The sequence below is a fragment of the Hemicordylus capensis genome, chromosome 1 (assembly GCF_027244095.1).
Source record: "Hemicordylus capensis ecotype Gifberg chromosome 1, rHemCap1.1.pri, whole genome shotgun sequence".
Lineage (NCBI taxonomy): Eukaryota > Metazoa > Chordata > Lepidosauria > Squamata > Cordylidae > Hemicordylus > Hemicordylus capensis.
The window spans coordinates 97,096,103-97,114,276 of record NC_069657.1 but is presented as its reverse complement, the minus strand read 5'-3'; the positions used below and the strand labels follow the sequence as shown (position 1 = coordinate 97,114,276).

The 18,174-nt window shown below is 43.3% G+C and overlaps 1 protein-coding gene across 3 annotated transcripts in view; it reads left to right on the top strand.

The window, feature by feature from the left end:
* Nucleotides 1-18,174, top strand: part of NAT10 (N-acetyltransferase 10) — a 51,899-nt gene that overhangs the window by 8,315 nt on the left and 25,410 nt on the right. For all 3 annotated transcript variants that reach the window (XM_053285304.1, XM_053285303.1, XM_053285305.1), the window contains exons 4-12: nt 2,153-2,324; nt 3,046-3,168; nt 6,038-6,099; nt 10,321-10,435; nt 11,633-11,740; nt 11,877-12,010; nt 13,459-13,552; nt 15,425-15,523; nt 16,701-16,837. In XM_053285304.1, the coding sequence (XP_053141279.1) occupies nt 2,153-2,324; nt 3,046-3,168; nt 6,038-6,099; nt 10,321-10,435; nt 11,633-11,740; nt 11,877-12,010; nt 13,459-13,552; nt 15,425-15,523; nt 16,701-16,837 (1,044 nt within the window). The remainder of the gene's footprint in view (nt 1-2,152; nt 2,325-3,045; nt 3,169-6,037; nt 6,100-10,320; nt 10,436-11,632; nt 11,741-11,876; nt 12,011-13,458; nt 13,553-15,424; nt 15,524-16,700; nt 16,838-18,174) is intronic.

Here is an 18,174-nt window from a genome sequence, read left to right as displayed (position 1 = left end):
GCTGAAAGTAGCACCTTGATATGGCAATTTGTTTTTCACCTATCTTGGCAGACCCATGCTTACTGGGCTAGGCTCCTGTTGCTCTACTCTATTATCTAATCTGTCACTTATCAAAATCTGATAATTCTTGGGGAATAGTGCTAGTAGATTCTCCTAGTAGATTCCCCTTGTGATTTGGAATAACTGGATAACATACAGAACAAAAGCCTTCAATTTATTAACTGGGAAATATAATTATAGCTGTTTTCATTACTTAAACATGAGTCTTTAATTAAAAAAACCTCTTTTTCAGAAAAATTCTGAGTATCATATTTTAACTATTATTGTGATCATTATTGAGTGTTAAATCAGCTGAGAACAATAATAGTTAAAATATGCTATTCATGATTTTTTTTCTGAAAAAGAAAGAAGTGTATCTTACAATTCTGTTTTATAAGATTGGATTTTTAGTTTCTTTCACTTCACATGTAAGTATAATAAAAACATTTAGCTTAGCATCACAACAACCTGATTTATGCTTAAAGTTATTATTGGACGGGATAATAATGCTGAAGTGAGAGAGGGAGATAGGAAAGAGAAAGAAATAGGGGCTTGGACATAGTGGGCGTGGGGGATCCATTATATTTAGGAAAAGTATGTTATGTCCAGCGCCATTTATATTTATCATAACATGATCAGGGATTAAAAAAACACTATCTCAGATAGATCTAAAGAGGAAGCACACAGTTTAAGCTTCCCATTCCACTCTTTCCCATTCTGCTAAAATAAAAACAGCTTGGCTAAACCTGAATACATGCAACACAACATCTCCATTAATGTGATCATCTCCTCCTGTTAACAGTCCACAGCAGGGCAAAATAATGAGCACAAAGTCAAGGAATTGTTTAAAAACATTCAGGTCATTTCAGCTAAAGGTTACAACAGTTTTTTGCCAGGATTTCCAACAAATTATGAAGACCCTTCCCCTGTACAGTTTCTTATTTCTTTTCAAGCTTCTCTTTATGCATTTTGCATTTATACATGTTTACCCTTTTCAAGAGGTACCCCCCCCCCCGCTTGTGCAAACTGACTTTCAAATGCACACAGCAGGCACCTACAAATTTTCAAGCTGGGAAGAAACACATACATGCAATGGAGATTTTCAAGGGTTTTGTTTTACTTTTCTTGAGGGAGGCAAGCCAAGCCAGCGTCCACCTTTCAGCTGCTCCTGACTTGATCACTCTGCAATCATTGCATTCAAATGCTGCGAGCAAGAGCAGCACAAAAAGCAGGTGAACCAGTTAGGTTCCGGCTGGGAGAGGAAACTCTCCTTGCTCTCTCCTTGCCGGGAGAAAGCCTCCCGCTTTCTCTCACTCCTTCACAGGGACTGAGGGAGGAAGGAGTGGTTCACCCAGCTGTGGAAGAAGGTCCTATTTGTCTTTTCCTCCAGGTATGCACTTGGTGCATTGCCCAGTGGAAGTGGGGAAAGGAAGGAGCGACTGTCTCCGCTTGACTCTGGGAAAAGGAAGAAATGGCTCTCGGTAGGGGGAAGGTTCAGGTCACCTTTCCCCCTCCACCAGTATGTGGCAAGAGAGCTAATGTGGTGGCAGCAGGGGAAACGTAGTGGGGAGGGACAGGAAAAGGCAGCACGAGCAGCAGTGCAATGTGACAGAGTGGTTGCTAAAAACAACTGCGTGGTGGGCTGGAGTCGTGTGTGCATGTGCCCCCCTTAGAGGGAATATAGAATATGGCCAAATTGATTGCTAATAGGATTAGACAACTTGTGATATCTTCTACAGCCCTTTAACCTCTCTGTATTATAGCTGTTGCATACTGTTGTTATGCTCTGATGTTTTTTTGATGTGTCGTCTCCCACTTCCCCTGCTCCGTGAGCGAATAAAGATTTGTCTATCTTAACTATGCTCATTCTCCCTTGCTGCTCCTCATGCTTGGAATTCATATCCAGGTCTGATCTTCCCTCGATGTTCTTCTCTAATCACAATGAAATCTAAATAGGTATAACTGCATTTGCTCCCATTCATTCCTCACACATAAGGTTAGAACAAGGTTGATAGCCTGCATTCCCGATCTAAAAACATCATTTTAAACATAATTATTTTCCTCCTTTTTTTTTGGTCACCTCTTTTTTGTGTTTTTTCCTGTTTAATTCTAGCCACCGTAAAAAAAGGATGAGGCAATTGCAGAAGAAGATTAAAACTGGAACGTTAGATCTGAAACGAGATGACCCTTTTGAATTGTTCATAGCTGCCACAAACATTCGGTACTGTTACTACAATGAGACACACAAAATTCTGGGGAATACCTTTGGCATGTGCGTGCTCCAGGTAGGAAGGGTTCTCAAATTTGCATCTTCTTTCACTTGTTTAAGTCACTTGATTGAATTACATGTTTGTTACATCCATACTTCACCAGACTTTCTGTGCTGTTCGAGTAGCTGATGGCTTTCTTTAACATGCTTGGTACAAAATTCTATGCGGTAGAATTATACAACACTGCGTTACTAAAAATTCCCAAAGTTATTTAAGCCTTCTGTGGAAGACAGGGTTGCACATTATTGCTTGTGACTAGCATGAAGTCGCATTTAGATTGACAAACCACAACTCTACTTGCACAAGAATGATAAAAAGGGCACATTTTGTCAATTGCATGTTAACACAGGCAAGATGTCAATATAGAGTTCCACTGGCTTAAATTTGGGTGTGTTGTATTTCCTTCTGTATTGTTAAAACAATTATTTAAGCCATCTGTTCTAAACAAGCAAATTTGTATAGGCTATCAAAGGGCTTTAGGAGTAGCCTACCAATAGGCAGATGGGGATGATGCATCTTGACAGAAGACCTCCAGGAAGAGGGAAGCATGCAACCCAAGTGGCTCAGGCTCAGTGCTGCCCTCTAGCACGTTTCCTGCATTATACATTACTTGTGAGCAAAGCCTAAAGTGGTGGCATTGGGTATCTTGACAGCATTTGCATTCTGGCTGATGATATTTATGAGATAGGAGACACATAATTGACCTGAAGACAATTTTCTGTGCCATCTTTTCCAGGACTTTGAGGCCTTGACACCAAATCTGCTGGCTAGAACTGTTGAAACTGTGGAAGGTGGTGGCATAGTTGCAATTCTTCTGAGAACAATGAAGTCCCTGAAGCAGCTCTACACAATGACCATGGTATGCCAAATCATAGAGTACTTAGCACAGGGCGTCACAAACTTGGGTTCCCAGATGCTGTTGGACTTCAGCTCCCCTAATCCTCCAGCCACATTGGCCACTGACTTAACATTTAAGTGCTTTAGGTATATCACTTGATTACTTATTTATTTATGTATTTATTTAGCATATTTATATACCTTCCCAAACTCCGGCGATTTACAATAAAATAACATAAATTAAAACAAGAATTAAAACACTTAACATTAGAATAATTTTTAAAAGTGGAAGATTCTATAAATCTCATTAAAAGCCTGGATGACTAAATGTGTCTTAACAGCCCTTTAAAAAGCTGTCAGGAAAGGGGAGGTTCTTATTTCTTCAGGGAGTGCATTCTAAAACCTCAGGGTGGCAAAGTAGAAGGCCTGTCCCTGAGAAGCCACCAGACAAGCTAGTGGCAACTGCAGATGGACCTCCTTGGATTATCTCAATAGGTGGCAGGGCTCATAACGGAGAAGGCATTATAACGGGCTTGTCCATACTTGACTTGATTTATTTGTTGCTGTTGAAAGGAAAATACTTCCATCAGTGGGTTGGATCCTAAGAGCTTGGTGTGCATGCAGTAGGGAGTCAGGTGATCTTCAGAATCCTTCCCTTCCCTTGTCAGCCTTGCAGCCCTCTGAAATCTGCTCTTGAGAATTCAAGGACCTGCAGGAGCCATTTTTGTGGGGAGGCGCAGAGGGAACATGGATTCCGCATGTTTCCATTTCGCAGAAGTTCTTAGATACTGCCTGCTGCTTGAGGGTTTAATGTGAACAGTTCTAGAATGCGTTCAGGGTACTAGGACTCTGCCCTGCAATGGGTGAAATCAACCCTGGGTAGCATCCAGAGCATCGCGCTGCTGCAATGTGCCCTCATGCAAAGGTGTCCCACCTGTCCCACCACTTTCTCCTTGTTGAAGCTCCCTGAGCCCTCCAGAAAGCCATGGCTGAGGTCTGGGTACATTCAGCACTGATGTGGGATGTGGCACAAGGGAGTGCAGGGGGAAGAAGGAATACTCAGAAACGAATGAGAGGAACTGCTATCAGAGGCATTTCTCTACTTGAGGTTGTCAGATGTTTCCCTTGCAGTTTTCGTTGCCACGTCCCGTGCTGAAGGCCCCCCAGACATAGGAACATAAGAAGCTATCTAATGCCAAGTCAGGCCATTGGTCTGTCTATGTTGTCTACGTATTGCCTACACGGACAGGCAGGAGTCTCTCCCAGCCATATCTGGAGATGCCAGGGTGGGAATCTGGGAGTGAACCACGCAAGCAGATGCTCTACCACTGAACTTACGGCCCCATCCCCTAAGGGAAATATCTTAACAGAGACAGTGTTTATATGTAGTCAGTCAAACCACGGCAGACCCTGATGAGCCAAGGGAGCAATTCGGGCTTGCTATTCTAAGACTAAATGTAAAGCAGACTAAACTAATGACAATGGGTATAGCAACCAGCCTCAGAACTGATAAGGATTGAGGATTGACCATCAACAGTAAAGGATCCAGCAGTCAAGAAATATGCCATAGACTAAGGGTTGCAATGATGGCCATGGAAAGGATATTTAGATGCTGTGACGTGTCTACACCTACAAAGATTAGAATCGTTCAGACAATGGTTTTTCCTGTGACACTATGGATGTGAAAGCTGGGCTTCCAAGAAGCAAGATAGAAAAAGTATGGACGCTTTTGAACTTTGATGCTAGAGAAGACTTTTGAGGATACCATGGACAGCCAGGAAAACAAACAAATGGATCATAGAACAAATCAATCCAGAATTTTCACTCGAGGCACAAATGACCAGGCTCAAACTCTCATACTTCGGACCCATTATGCGAAGACATAGGAACATAGGAAGCTGCCATATACTGAGTCAGACCATTGTTCCATCTACCTCGGTATTGTCTACACAGACTGGCAGCAGCTTCTCCAAGGTTGCAGGCAGGAATCTCTCTCAGCCCTATCTTGGAGAAGCCAGGGAGGGAACTTGAACCCTGCTCTTCCCAGAGTGGCTCTTTCCCCTGAGGGGAATATCTTACAGTGCTCACATGTGGTCTCCCATTCAAATGCAGCCAGGGTGGACCTTGCTTAAGTAGGGGGACAAGTCATGCTTGCTACCACAAGACCAGCTCTCCTCTCCTCAAGGGGCTTCCTCAAAGACCCAGCTCCCTTGAGAAATCCATAATGCTGGGAAAAGTTGAAGGAAAGAGAAGAAGACGACCAGCAGCAAGGTGGATGGGCTTGATCACAACAACAATGAATGCACCACTGTGAGACCTTAAAGGCCAAGTTGAAGACAGATCATCCTGGAAAGAATCTATCTATGTGGTCGACACTGACTTGATATCACTTAATCAATCAGTCAATCAATTCTAAGACCAGCTTTCAACTAAGGTTACCAGGCTTTTTGTTTCTGGCAGGGTTTCTGTGCCTGTAACAGCTACGGAACAATCTGCAGTTCAGCAAGTGGAAGTTTTCTAGGCATGGAGATGCAGTGCTAGGGAAAGTTTTACTTGCTGAATTTCCTCCAGTCATGCAGGTACTAATGCTCTGCCAGAAACAATAAGCTGGAAGCACAAATTATGACTGAGTAACTGTAGTCTCTTGAACTCTGCATAGTTGAAATTTGCATATGAATAGCTTTCTCTATTTGGGCTTTGCTTTAGAAATCAGAGGAGACATTTAGAGTAAATCTGGTGAGATGTTAGCATTAGTGTAGCAAATCAACCTAGAGTTGAGCCTTGATGGCTTTACCAAGTCTTATCAAGCTTTACCACATCATACTCTGTGCAAGTAGTTTAGTTTCAAGACATCCTTCAGATTTCCTATGACCAACATTTCTCTATTCCAGGATGTACATTCTCGCTACCGGACAGAGGCACATCAGGACGTGATAGGCAGATTTAATGAGAGGTAGGTTGTGCATCCTTTTTATACACACAAACTCACAAGTACACATGTGAAGGAAAATGAGTATTTCTATCTGTCTTAAGTGATCTGTACATTGAGCCTATTCTTGTCTGATTCTGCACCTGCCAAAATGCTTGCTCCTCTCTGGTGGAACTTTTGAGAAGTCACACGAGTTAAGAACAGTCCTCCTGGCTCAAGGCCAGTCTAGTCCAGCATCTTGTTTCACACAGTGGCCCAGCAGATGCTTCTGGGAAGCCCACAGGCAGGAGCTGAGGGCATACCCTCTCTTCTGCTCCTGTTCCCCTGCAACTGATATTTAGAGTAATTCTTGCCTCTGAAGCTGGAGGTGGCCTACAACCCTCAGAATAGTAGCCATTGATAGACCTGTCTCCCATGAATTTATCTAAGCCTAAAGCAATCCAGGCTGGTGGCTGCCACCACATCTTGTGGCAGAAAATTCCACAGATTAATTATGTGTTGTGTGAAAAAGTAGTTTCTTTTGTCAGCCCCAATTTCTTGGCAATCGGTTTCGTGGGATGACCCCAGTTCCAGTGTTATGCGGGCAGGAGAAATTTATCTCTGTCTCCACTCTGTCCACACCATGCATGATTTTATAGACCACTATCATGTCTCCCCATAGTCATCTTTTTTCTAAACTAAAAAGCCTCAGGTATTGTAGCCTTGTAAGGAAGGTGATCCAGGCCCCTGATCACCTTGGTTGCCCCTTTCTGTACCTTCTCCAGTTCTATAATGTCCTTTTTGAGGAATGGTGACCAGAATTGTTCACAGTATTCCAATTGTGGCCACACCATAGATTTATATAAGGGCATTATGATAATAGCATTTTTATTTCCAATCCCCTTCCTAATGATCCCTAGCCTGGAATTTGCCTCTTTCACAGCTGCTGTGCACTGAGCCTGCACTTCCAACGAGTTCTCTCCTGGTCAGTCAGTGGCACCTCAGACCCCATAAGTATATATGTGAAGTTGGGGTTTTTTTGGCCCAATATGCTTCACTTTACACTTGCTAACATTGACCTGCATGTGCTATTTTGTTGCCTACTCCTTCAGTTTGGAGAAATCCTTTTGGAGCTCCTCTCAATCTCTTTTGGATTTCACTAGCCTAAATAGTTTGGTATCATCTGCAAATTTGGCTACCTTGCTGCTTACCCCAACTTCTAGATGATATATTAATAAATTAAAAATCACTGGTCCCAGTACAGACCCCTGCAGGACCCCACTTCTTACTTCCCTCCATTGTGAAAACTGTCCATTTATTTCTACCCTCTGTTTTCTATCCTTCAACCAGTTATGAATCCACACATTAACCTGTCCCCTTATCCCATGACTGCTAAATTTTCTCAATTCTCTGATGAGGAACTTTGTCAAAAGCTTTTTGAAATTCCCAAGTTCAAATGATGATCATAAACTTTAGGGACATAGGAAGTTGCCTTATACCAAGTCAGATCATTGGTCCATCCAATAAGGCTCAGCATTGTCTAGGGTTGCAATGAAGGACTTGGAAAGGCTATTTAGATGGCGTGACAGGTCTAAACCTACAAAAATTAGAATCGTTCGGACAGTGGTTTTCCCCGTGACACTCTATGGATCTGAAAGCTGGACTTTGAAGAAGCAAAATAGAAAAAGCATTGACGCTTTTGAACTTTGGTGCTGGAGAAGACTTTTGAGAATACCATGGACAGCCAGGAAAACAAACAAATGGATCATAGAACAAATCAATCCAGAATTTTCACTTGAGGCACAAATGACCAGGCTCAAACTCATACTTCATGAGTTTGACACATTATGTGAAGACCCAGTTCCCTTGAGGAGTCCATAATGCTGGGGAAAGTTGAAGGCAAGAGAAGAAGAGGATGATCAGCAGCAAGGTGGATGGACTTGATTATGACAGCAATGAATGCACCACTGTGAGACCTTAAAGGCCTAGTTGAAGACAGATCAACTTAATGGCATTTAGTCAATTAATTGTCTACCCAGACTGGTGGCAGCTTCTCCAAGGTTGCAGGCAGGAGTCTCTCTCAGCCCTATCTTGGAGATGCCAGGAAGGGAACTTGGAACCTTCTGCATGCAAGCATGCAGGTGCACTTCCCAGAGTGGTCCCATTCCCTAATGGAAATATCTTACAGTGCTCACACATGTAGTCTCCCATTCAGATGCAAGCAGGGTGGGCCCTGCTTAGCAAAGGGGACAATTCATGCTTGTTACCAGCCCTCCTCCCTTTCTGAGTCTAGGAAGCACAGGTGCAGCTAGACTTGGACTTAATCACAATGTGGCAGATCACTGTTGAGGTACATCAGATGTCAAATTATCTATCTATCTATCTATCTATCTATCTATCTATCTATCTATCTATTTAACTAACATATTTTTATACCGCCCAAAACTTACGTCTCTGGGCAGTTTACAAGAAGATAAAAACAACATTAAAATATTAGTTAAAAACAAAACCAAAAAATTTAAAACAAAACAATTTAAAATTTTTAAAACAATATTCTAAAACAACATTAAAAACAATCAAAACAGTATCAGTTAAAAGCCTGGGTGAACAGATGCATCTTTAAAGACTTTTAAAAAATTGTCAGAGATGGGGAGGTTCTTATTTCATTGGAGCGCATTCCAAAGCCTTGGGGCAGCAACGGAGAAGGCCCGTCCCTGAGTAGCCACCAGACGAGCTGATGGCAAATGCAGACGGACCTCTCCTGATGATCTCAATGGGCGGTGGGGTTCATAGCAAAGAAGACATTTTCTTAAATACCCAGGGCCCAAGCTGTTTAGGGCTTCATAGGTTATAACCAACACCTTGTATTTTGCCCGGAAACATATTTGTAACTTAAATGTGAGATTTTGTCATAGTAACACACACTCTCTCTCCCCCCCCTCTCCCCCCCCCCCATATATTTATGGGCCTCTTGTGTTTGCAGGGACTTTATGTAGTCTTTACTTGTGCAGATGTTTTGTGTTAGCATTTGTACCTTGGTTGTACAGAATGCCTGTCTAATTATTTGATTTGTATACTGCCTTTCAGGCCAAGGCCTCTCAAAGAAGATTACATGCCATGTAAAACAAACACGCAAACAAAATATTTAGGTTTCTGGCTACGGCTGCTTGCTCATTTTTAAAGCTGCAGCAGGCCCTGTGTAAATAGTCCCCAAGAAAATTGCCACCAGGAAGAACCAGGACAGTTGCAGGGGCTGGGGCTTCTCCTTCAGGCTGCTGATGGAGCGGCTCCTGGCTGTTGTCTCTTTTTTAGCCTGCTTTCCAGTAGGCTTATGAGATCACCCGGCATCTGTGTGTGTGTCTTTGTGCCCCCCACCCCACCCAACTTTGCAACGCCTTGACCAATATGAACCAATTTGGGCACAGTTGCAGGGACACATAGGGACACCTCAACGGCTAGTTTGTGATGATGTCATCTATCCTGATCCAAGTTGGCGGATGTGTTAACTTTTGATGCGCAAGTGGGCTAACTTGTGAACCGCCTAGCCGATTTGAACCAAATTTGCTACAGCTGTAGGGACACATAGGGATGCCCTGATGGCGCGGTGTGTGATGATGTTATCCACTGCAAATCAAAATTATGGCCACGTGAACGTATGAGGTGCAATTGGGCTAACCTTTGGACTGTCTTAACTGATCTGAACCAAATTTGGAAGACACACACAGGGACACCTCAGTGGTGCAGTCTGTAATGATGACATGTACCCCAATTCGAGATGGCACACATGAATGCGTCCCATGCAGTTAGTCTGTGGGATGACAAATTCCCGATGGCTCAAGTCCGTCAGTCCGCACCAATTCAAGATGGCGGACGTCTAAACTTTTGAGGTGCAAGTGGGCTAACTTGTGAACCGCTTAACCAATTTGAACCAAATTTGCTACAGCTGTAGGGACACATAGGGATGCCCTAATGGTGTGGTGTGGGATGATGTCATCCACTCCAAATCAAAATGGTGGCCGTGTGAACATCTGAGGCGCAAGTGGGCTAACTTGTGGACTGTCTAACTGATTTGAACCAAATTTAGAAGAGCTGTAGTGAGTGACACACAGGGACACCTCAGTGGTGCAGTTTGTAATGATGACATCCACCCCAATCCAAGATGGCACTCATGAATGCGTCCCACGCAGTTAGTTTGTGGGATGACAAATTCCCGATGTTTCAAGTCTGTCAGTAATAGCAATGCTTGTCCCTTGCCTCATTGTGCAGATTCATCCTGTCTCTGGCCTCTTGCAAGACCTGCATGGTGGTTGATGATCAGCTCAACATCCTGCCAATCTCCAGTCATGTTGCGAACATAGCAGCTGTTCCGCCCCGTTCTCAGGTAAGTACGTGTACAAGAAAGCTGAGGTTTTTGGACTCAGTCTCAGACTGTTAAGTCTGAGAGAATTTAAATTTCTATTGTTCTGATTTTTAAACAGATGTTTAACTGGCAATAGGATCTGGCATGCTCTTTCTATAAGTGCTTGATAACATGTCTGAGTGATTGCTTTTTAAAATCTTAGCAGACCCTGTTGGGTATGAGGGGTGGCTCCATGACAACGTGGGCAGGAGTTGACATACCAGTCTACAGAAAAAGGAGAGCAGGTCTTCATCATTTCTGTTTGTTTGCTTCTAGCAGTGGGGTATCAGCATTGCTCTGCTACCCTTGTTTGATCCTTCATTACATCATGACGTTCCAATACTTCTGACCCTGGTATCTTTATAAGGATGCCCACTGATCCACATTCTGGGTGTAGTCCCTCCTTGAAAAGCTCTCTTGCCTGTTGCCTGTTTAGCAGTTCCAGCTGACCCCACTAAGGCGAGGTCTCTGGCTCTCACCTGAGCCCTGGTGGGGCTCTTTAACCCCAATGCTTCCATGGCTCACCAAAATCCTATGGTTTTTTCTTCTTGGCTACAGGGGTTACTTCTAGGTCCTCGAAGGCTTCAGGAGCCAGTGTGCCTCGGTTCATGGTGACACAGGGTTCACAAGACCCTATTTCTTCATTTTGTTTTGTGAAAGGAGAGCACTGTGTTGCTTTTTTACTTCAGAGGGGTAGAGCTAGAAACTGTCTCTTCAGTAACACATCATACTTCTTTAGAGCGATGCTGAAAGTCCACCCATCTTGATTTGGGGGGCAAAAAATGAGAGCTGCTATATTTCCCCCAAAAAAACTTCAAATGATGAGTGTTTGCCTTTTTTCATTCCTGTTTGCTGCTATTGTTTCCCTTATCTTTTGCTACTTTAGTGCTTCTATTTTTTGTATGGCTACTGGGATGTTCCTGGGAATAGTCACATGGGTAATCCTGCCCATTAGGGATCATGGAATGAAGGGGATGATGCCATAACAGATTTGACTATGTGCATACACTGATCATGGCAAATGAAACAACCTTCAAAGAGCATTCTCAACGGACAAGCACTTTTACTTGCTTTTGACACAGTGTCCACCCAAAATCGTGCCATTCTTGGTGTTGCCAAAAATATTTGCAAACCTTGGCTTTCCCTTGGGTTCATCCTGGCTCTTTCCGTTGCTTATAGGAAGATAGTCTGAGCCCTCAGGATATGGAGCTGAAGGAATTAAAGGACAGCCTCCAGGATACACAGCCTGTAGGAGTGCTGGTCGATAGCTGTAAAACCCTGGATCAAGTAAGTCTTGTCTAATAGAACACTTTAGCACTCTTATTAGCAGCTTTTCCTTTTATTATAGTTTAATCCTCCCTTTTTATAGTCTTGTCTTTTTGCCAAAATAATACATCCTGGTTGCTTGTGTTCTTGTTGCTAGGCAAAAGCAGTTCTGAAATTCATTGAAGCCATTTCTGAGAAAACGCTGAGGAGCACTGTGGCCTTAACAGCTGCCAGAGGCCGTGGGAAATCGGCTGCCTTGGGATTGGCTATAGCTGGAGCAGTGGCTTTTGGGTAAGTTGCTTCGTAGCTTTTGAAGAACGTATTTACATTAGGGGTTCAAACATAAAGATACAGAGAATTAGAATGTTCAGATTTATCAGAAAAGAACTCATTCATTAAAACTTCAAAGATTGGTCTCTAAGGTAAAGTTATGAACTAGGCTTGTGCCCGAAACGTTTTGGAGGCCATTATGAAGGCCTCCGAAACGTTTCGGCGCTGGGGTCAGTTTCGGCGCCGAAACGCCGACTGGGGTAGCACTTTAAGGGAGGGGGAGGGGGTACTCACCCCTCCCGCCGTATTTCCCCCGCCGGCGCGCTGTTATTTTGAAGCCCCTCGGGGCGGCAGCGTTCCTCCTTGCCGCCCCGTTTCCCCCGTCGGCCGGAAGTGGCCGGAAGTCACGAGCGCGCATGCGCCCGTCGTGCGTGTGCGCGCACATGGCAGAAGGGCGCGCGTGCATGCACGACGGGCGCGCACGCGCTCACGACTTCCGGCCACTTCCGGCCGGCAGGGGAAACGGGGCGGAATGACAGCACGCCGGCGGGGGAAATGCGGCGGGAGGGGTGAGTACACCCTCCCCCGCCCTTAAAGTGCTACCCCCTGTCGGCACTGAAGATCTTCTTGCACATCCCTATTATGAACCATGGAGGATGCATTGATTAGCATATTTGTGCTTATGTGGGAATTTGGAGTGAGCCTAACTACCTCCCAATGCTTCTGTGAGGATAACATGTCATATTCTGAACTTCTTGAAGTAAAGGCCACATACAACGGTTACAAAGATCAGTGTTTTGCAGTGCTTTCTGATTTGTGGCCTATGGGGTCAAAGCACAACACATGGTAAACAATTTCTGGTTTCAGTCTCTACTAGGTAAACATATTGCCCAAGCGCTGATCTTCTTAGACGGCTTGTTGGGCATTACTTGCATTTCTAAATCTTGCACATGACTCAAATGTGAGTGATTTGAACTGATTCCTGGAACTTGGGATCATCCACATTCAAGTAATGTAGTTGACAAGATAGTATGCAGCTCCATACAAGAAAACTACATGAGCCCCCATCTGCAGTTTGAAGTGGTGGGATAGCCAGCCAGTCAGTCAGTCTTTATTTCAGTCTTTGACCAATAAAAGTGGGATAGCTGAAACAGAGATTACTGCTTTGGTTGAAGAGCAGGCCAAAATCTACAAAACGCTACCTTGAAAGCTTACAGCCTTTCTGTAGTGCGTGTACATGTAGTCAGGGAGTATTGTTCCTTTATCCAAGAAATATTTTTTGTTAATTCAAACCAAACATTTAAAACTCCAATTTCTCTATGACTTGGGATACTTCATAACAGTGCTAATTTTTAACTGATGAAATATTTAAAGCTGTTATTGTATCGTATGTTGAATAATTGCTTTTATTGTTTCAGTATATGAAAAGATTGTCAGTTCTATTTCCATCCCTCTCTGTTTTTTTGTAGATATTCCAACATTTTTGTTACATCTCCCAGTCCAGATAACCTAAATACTCTGTTTGAGTTTGTATTTAAAGGCTTTGATACTCTCCAGTATCAGGTAAGATGAGCAAGCATTGGCTGGGATTGAGAAGGTCCTTTGAGCCAGTGGCAGGCATTGCCTCTTATGCAAGCTGTCTCTCCCCTTCCCCGCCCCCCTACACAATTTATGCCAATGCCCCTGTGTCATATCCCACATTGTCCTTGAGGATCTCCCAGTCCTCGGGAGCAGAGTCTTGGGAGGGCGCAAGAGGCTGTAGTGGGCAAGGGGAGGAAGGAAAGCTCCATTGTGCTAGCTGAGTTCTACTTAGACTTGGAGGCTTGGATCCAGAGAAGAACATATATAGAACAGTTTTCAGATTACCCCCCAAACCCATGCAAGGCTTGAAGTTCTTTTGTATGTCAGCTATGTAACATAACAGCCATACAAAAGAATACATAGTGAATCACAGTAGCTAGAACCGCCACTGAAAACAAAAACATATCTTCAGTTTATATGCCATCCTGTTTGTTGCAAGCACATAGACTGAACAGCTCTTTTATGTCTGGTGGCTGGCCTCTTTTACTCTTGTGTAAGCTACTTTGTAAGCTCATGATGCTTAGTATAATTCAGATCACTTAACATGTTACCTTCCTGATGGAATTTCATGAATGAGGAAGCCTTAAATTATAAATCTGTGACCATTTATGGTACGTTTTTAGCATGCTTAGCCTTCAGTTATAAGCTTTTATTGTAAGTAAATTGGCCGCCAAGGCTGTGTGAGAAACCAAAATGAAGTTAGTGGTAAAGCTAGAATGCGTCATTTATTTAGGAAATTAACTTGGTTAAACTGATTATCCAGTTGAAGTGAGTATTGTAGGCAGCTGATTCAGACAATGCATCTGGACCAGTCCTGCTCACATGTGAGGCAGAGCATGAGCACACATGCCTCGTGTGTGAACTTTCATCATGTATATGTGTGGGGGGTATTACACTAGTAAATAGTTTAAATGTTCCTTGACTAGTATTCCAATTACAATGTGTGATGATGAGGCTGGTACTCATATGAGTACCCGGGTACTCATGTATTATTTATTACTCATGCAAACTGGCCCAGAATCCCTTTAGAGAAGAGAGGTTTTTTTTCTCCATCATAGGAACATAGGTAGCTGCCTTATGCTGAATCAGGCTATTGGTCCATCTAACTCAGTATTGTCTACACTGACCTGCAGCAGCTCTCTGAGGTTTTGGACAACTCCAGGATGTTATCTGGAGACATCAGGGATTGAACCTGGGACCTCTTGTATGCAAAACAGATGCTCTACCGCTGATGATACCACTGTAGATGCTCTACGGCCTCATCCATTGTGTCGACTAGTGGACACAGTCAAATGTTGCATGATTTGGAAGGCTGTTTTGAATTCATTGCTTGAAAAAGTATTCCTAAACTTCTTGTTGCAGAAGGTAGCACTGATGACCATTCATTGAAATATTAACACCTTTTAGCCTAGGAATTAACCCATTGAGTGCTTTCAGTCACTAGAGCTGTGTACATGTTCGGCACAGGACAAACCAAATCTACAGTCAGGTGGCATAATCACCGCCTCCAGAGTTTGCGATAATGTATGAATTGTGCAAAGATATGCACATTCCAATGTGTGTTTGCCAAATCATACTTGAACTACTCCTTCTCAAACGGAAGACTGTGTGTGATATGTCTCTATCGACTGGGCCTACTCACCTTAGAATGTGTGTGTGCTAGTTTACAGAAAACACGCAGCTAGAGTAGGCAGATGCGAACCTGCTGCTTCCTCACTCACTCACTCAGTGTGCATTGCTTGCCAAATGGGTTGCAGTTAAAATAGCAGGTACAGAGAACACACATACTCTCCCTTTTTACTGCTGGGCAATCATTTCTTTGGTTCTCATGCTGCCTTTTTTGTTGTTTTTCAGGAGCACTTGGACTATGAGATTATTCAGTCTCTCAACCCTGAATTTAATAAAGCCGTTGTCAGAGTGAATGTGTTCAGGGAACACAGACAGACTATTCAGGTATATCATTTTTGGTATAATTTTTCTTCTGTTTTCTCTTGTTTGTGGATATATGGCTGATTTCTGGGACTCTGCAAAAAATTATAGTTATAGCTTGAAATGACAGTCAGTCTTGCTTATTCTAGCTAGATTAGTTTGCTTATTTGAGTTCTGTATCCATTTTCATTTTTAAAAAAAACTCAAAGAGATTAACAGTATAATTAAAACTGCACAATTAAAATTAAAAAGTACAGATATTAAATATAAATATAAAATATCTCTGTTTAAAAGTTAAAAAACCTATATAAAACAGTAATACACAAAGCAGCATGAGTAAAAAAAACAGCTTTCATTTCCAAGCATGCGTGAAGAGCCATGTCTTTACTTGTTTCCTAAAGCTGTCATGGTGGAGTGGATGTCAGCCAGGAGAGCATTCCAAAGCCTGAGGGCAATCACCATCGGCATGCAGAGCAGAGCTCTCTCCGATAATTTTGTCAAGAGGGCAGAAACTCTTGGTTAACCTCTTCCTTCCTCTTCAGTGGTTTTTATACATGTTTTGGAAGCTTGTAGGTTACTAACTGTGTTGCATCCATTGCCAATTTCCTGCACCCGTTTCTTAAATAGATACACTCCTCTTGAGAGATCGCAAACCTTGATGTGAGACTAGTCGCGTTTCTGTGCACTGTATGACGGAACAGTAGTGTAAAGTAAATAATAGTATGCATTTATATAATTTTTTAGAGTGATCTTCATGTATATTATCACATTTACAACAGCCCTTTTAGGTAGGCCAGTATTATCCACTGGATCTGGTTCGAACTCGGACTGGTCACCTTTTTTTCTTTTTCTTTTTTCTTTTTTTGAGGCCAGTCCGGTTTGAGTTTGAACCAGTCAAACTGGACTGGTTCAATTTGAACTAGTTCTGCACACACCCCTATAGAGTAGTGGTTCTGACAAGCTCCCCACCCCACCAGCATGCGATAAAGAAACATACCAAAAGATGTCGGGATGTATGCACTCTGAGTGTGTTTTCCTTTTAATTGTGTGAGTCAGAAAACGATTGCTCAAACCAGCCCATGGTTCTGTATTCCTTTCAGGTTGGTTTAGCTCCCAGAAGAACGATCTCTCTCTCTGTGTATGTGTGGTTTGTTATTAGAAAACAACAACTCATTTTCCCCTTTCTCTCTTTTTTGACAAGTATATACACCCTGCCGATGCTGTGAAACTGGGTCAGGCCGAACTTGTGGTGATTGATGAAGCTGCTGCTATCCCCCTCCCACTGGTGAAGAATCTGCTAGGCCCTTACCTTGTTTTCATGGCTTCTACAATCAATGGGTAAGAATTCTGTCCCAGCTAGGTGTACACACAATGCTTTTCTTGAATTCACTGTAAGGACTTGTGATACTTAAGATAATAAATCTTGATGACTTGGGTTTGTGGATTCCCACCCACCCCTTTATTCACAGGCCAGTTGACTCATGAATGGGCATCACATGGTTACTGTTTCCACTGAGTAGTATTGCGCTGAAGTTAACATCCCATGATATAAAAATTGTGTCATCTGTCATGGCTTACCCACACATGTGGAAATCGTCATTTGATGCTATGGATCCTATTCTGCCACCATCCTTCCATGGAGAGCCAGTGCATGAGGGGAGAGAGCAGGGGTGCCCTCGTTGCCCGTGCCCTTGGACCTCTTTGCGTCCAGCACTGCCCTCTGCAGACCGGTGCCAGATGTGCAGAGCCCAGGAGGTGTGCTCAGCAGCTTCTTCTTAACCACTCTCATGGAAATGCTGTCTGGAAATGCTGTCTGAACATTCTCCAGCTCAGTCTCAGCTTAGAATGTCGCAGACTGCTCAAGTCACCTCCTAGGTTTGGCGGGTGAAGAAAACTGGCAAGGATTTGTATTCTGAGCCCTGGTATTTGGATCTTTAAGTGCTCTTTTCGTACCATTTAACTTCCTGCTCTTTCCAGGGCAACCAAGAGTTCTTGATAATCTTTCAAGGACAAGCAGTATCAGCTGAGGAGGTTGCATTACCTTGGCATTAGAATCAGGTTCTGAGGGGAAAGTCCCCATTGTGGGACAAGAGCACCGAGCAATAGACTTGGGCCCCAAATATCTGAACCTAATCAAGTTTACTCAGAAGTTACGTAAAAATGAAGATGTGTTCCCAAGTAACAAATGCATAGATTAAAGCCTTTAGAGCAGCTGCTTTTTGTATCCACTGAGCTTACTAGCTACTGAGGATATGGCCTAGAATGTGGAACTGACAGAAACTCTGTGGGATATGTTGGCATAAGGGAACAGAACAAGGGCAGATTATTGTGTTGATACCTCTGGCATTCTAAGGTTTGGTCAGCCCCTTTCAGTAGAACTACTTGGTACAGCCTTTTTGTGCCTTGAGAAAGCAGGTGGATGATCACCTTTTTGAGTGCTTCTTGAAAAAATGGTGTGGTTACATCTAGAGTACTGTGTACGGAAGAACTGGAAAAGGTGCAGAAGAGGGCAACCAAGAAGATCAGTGGCCTGGAGCACCTTCCTGATGAGGCAAGGCTGCAGCATCTCCTCTACAGAGAGGAGAGCTGGTCTTGTGGTAGCAAACATGACTTGTCCCCTTAGCTAAGCAGGGTCTAGTCTGGTTGCATATGAATGGGAGATGATGTGTGAGCAC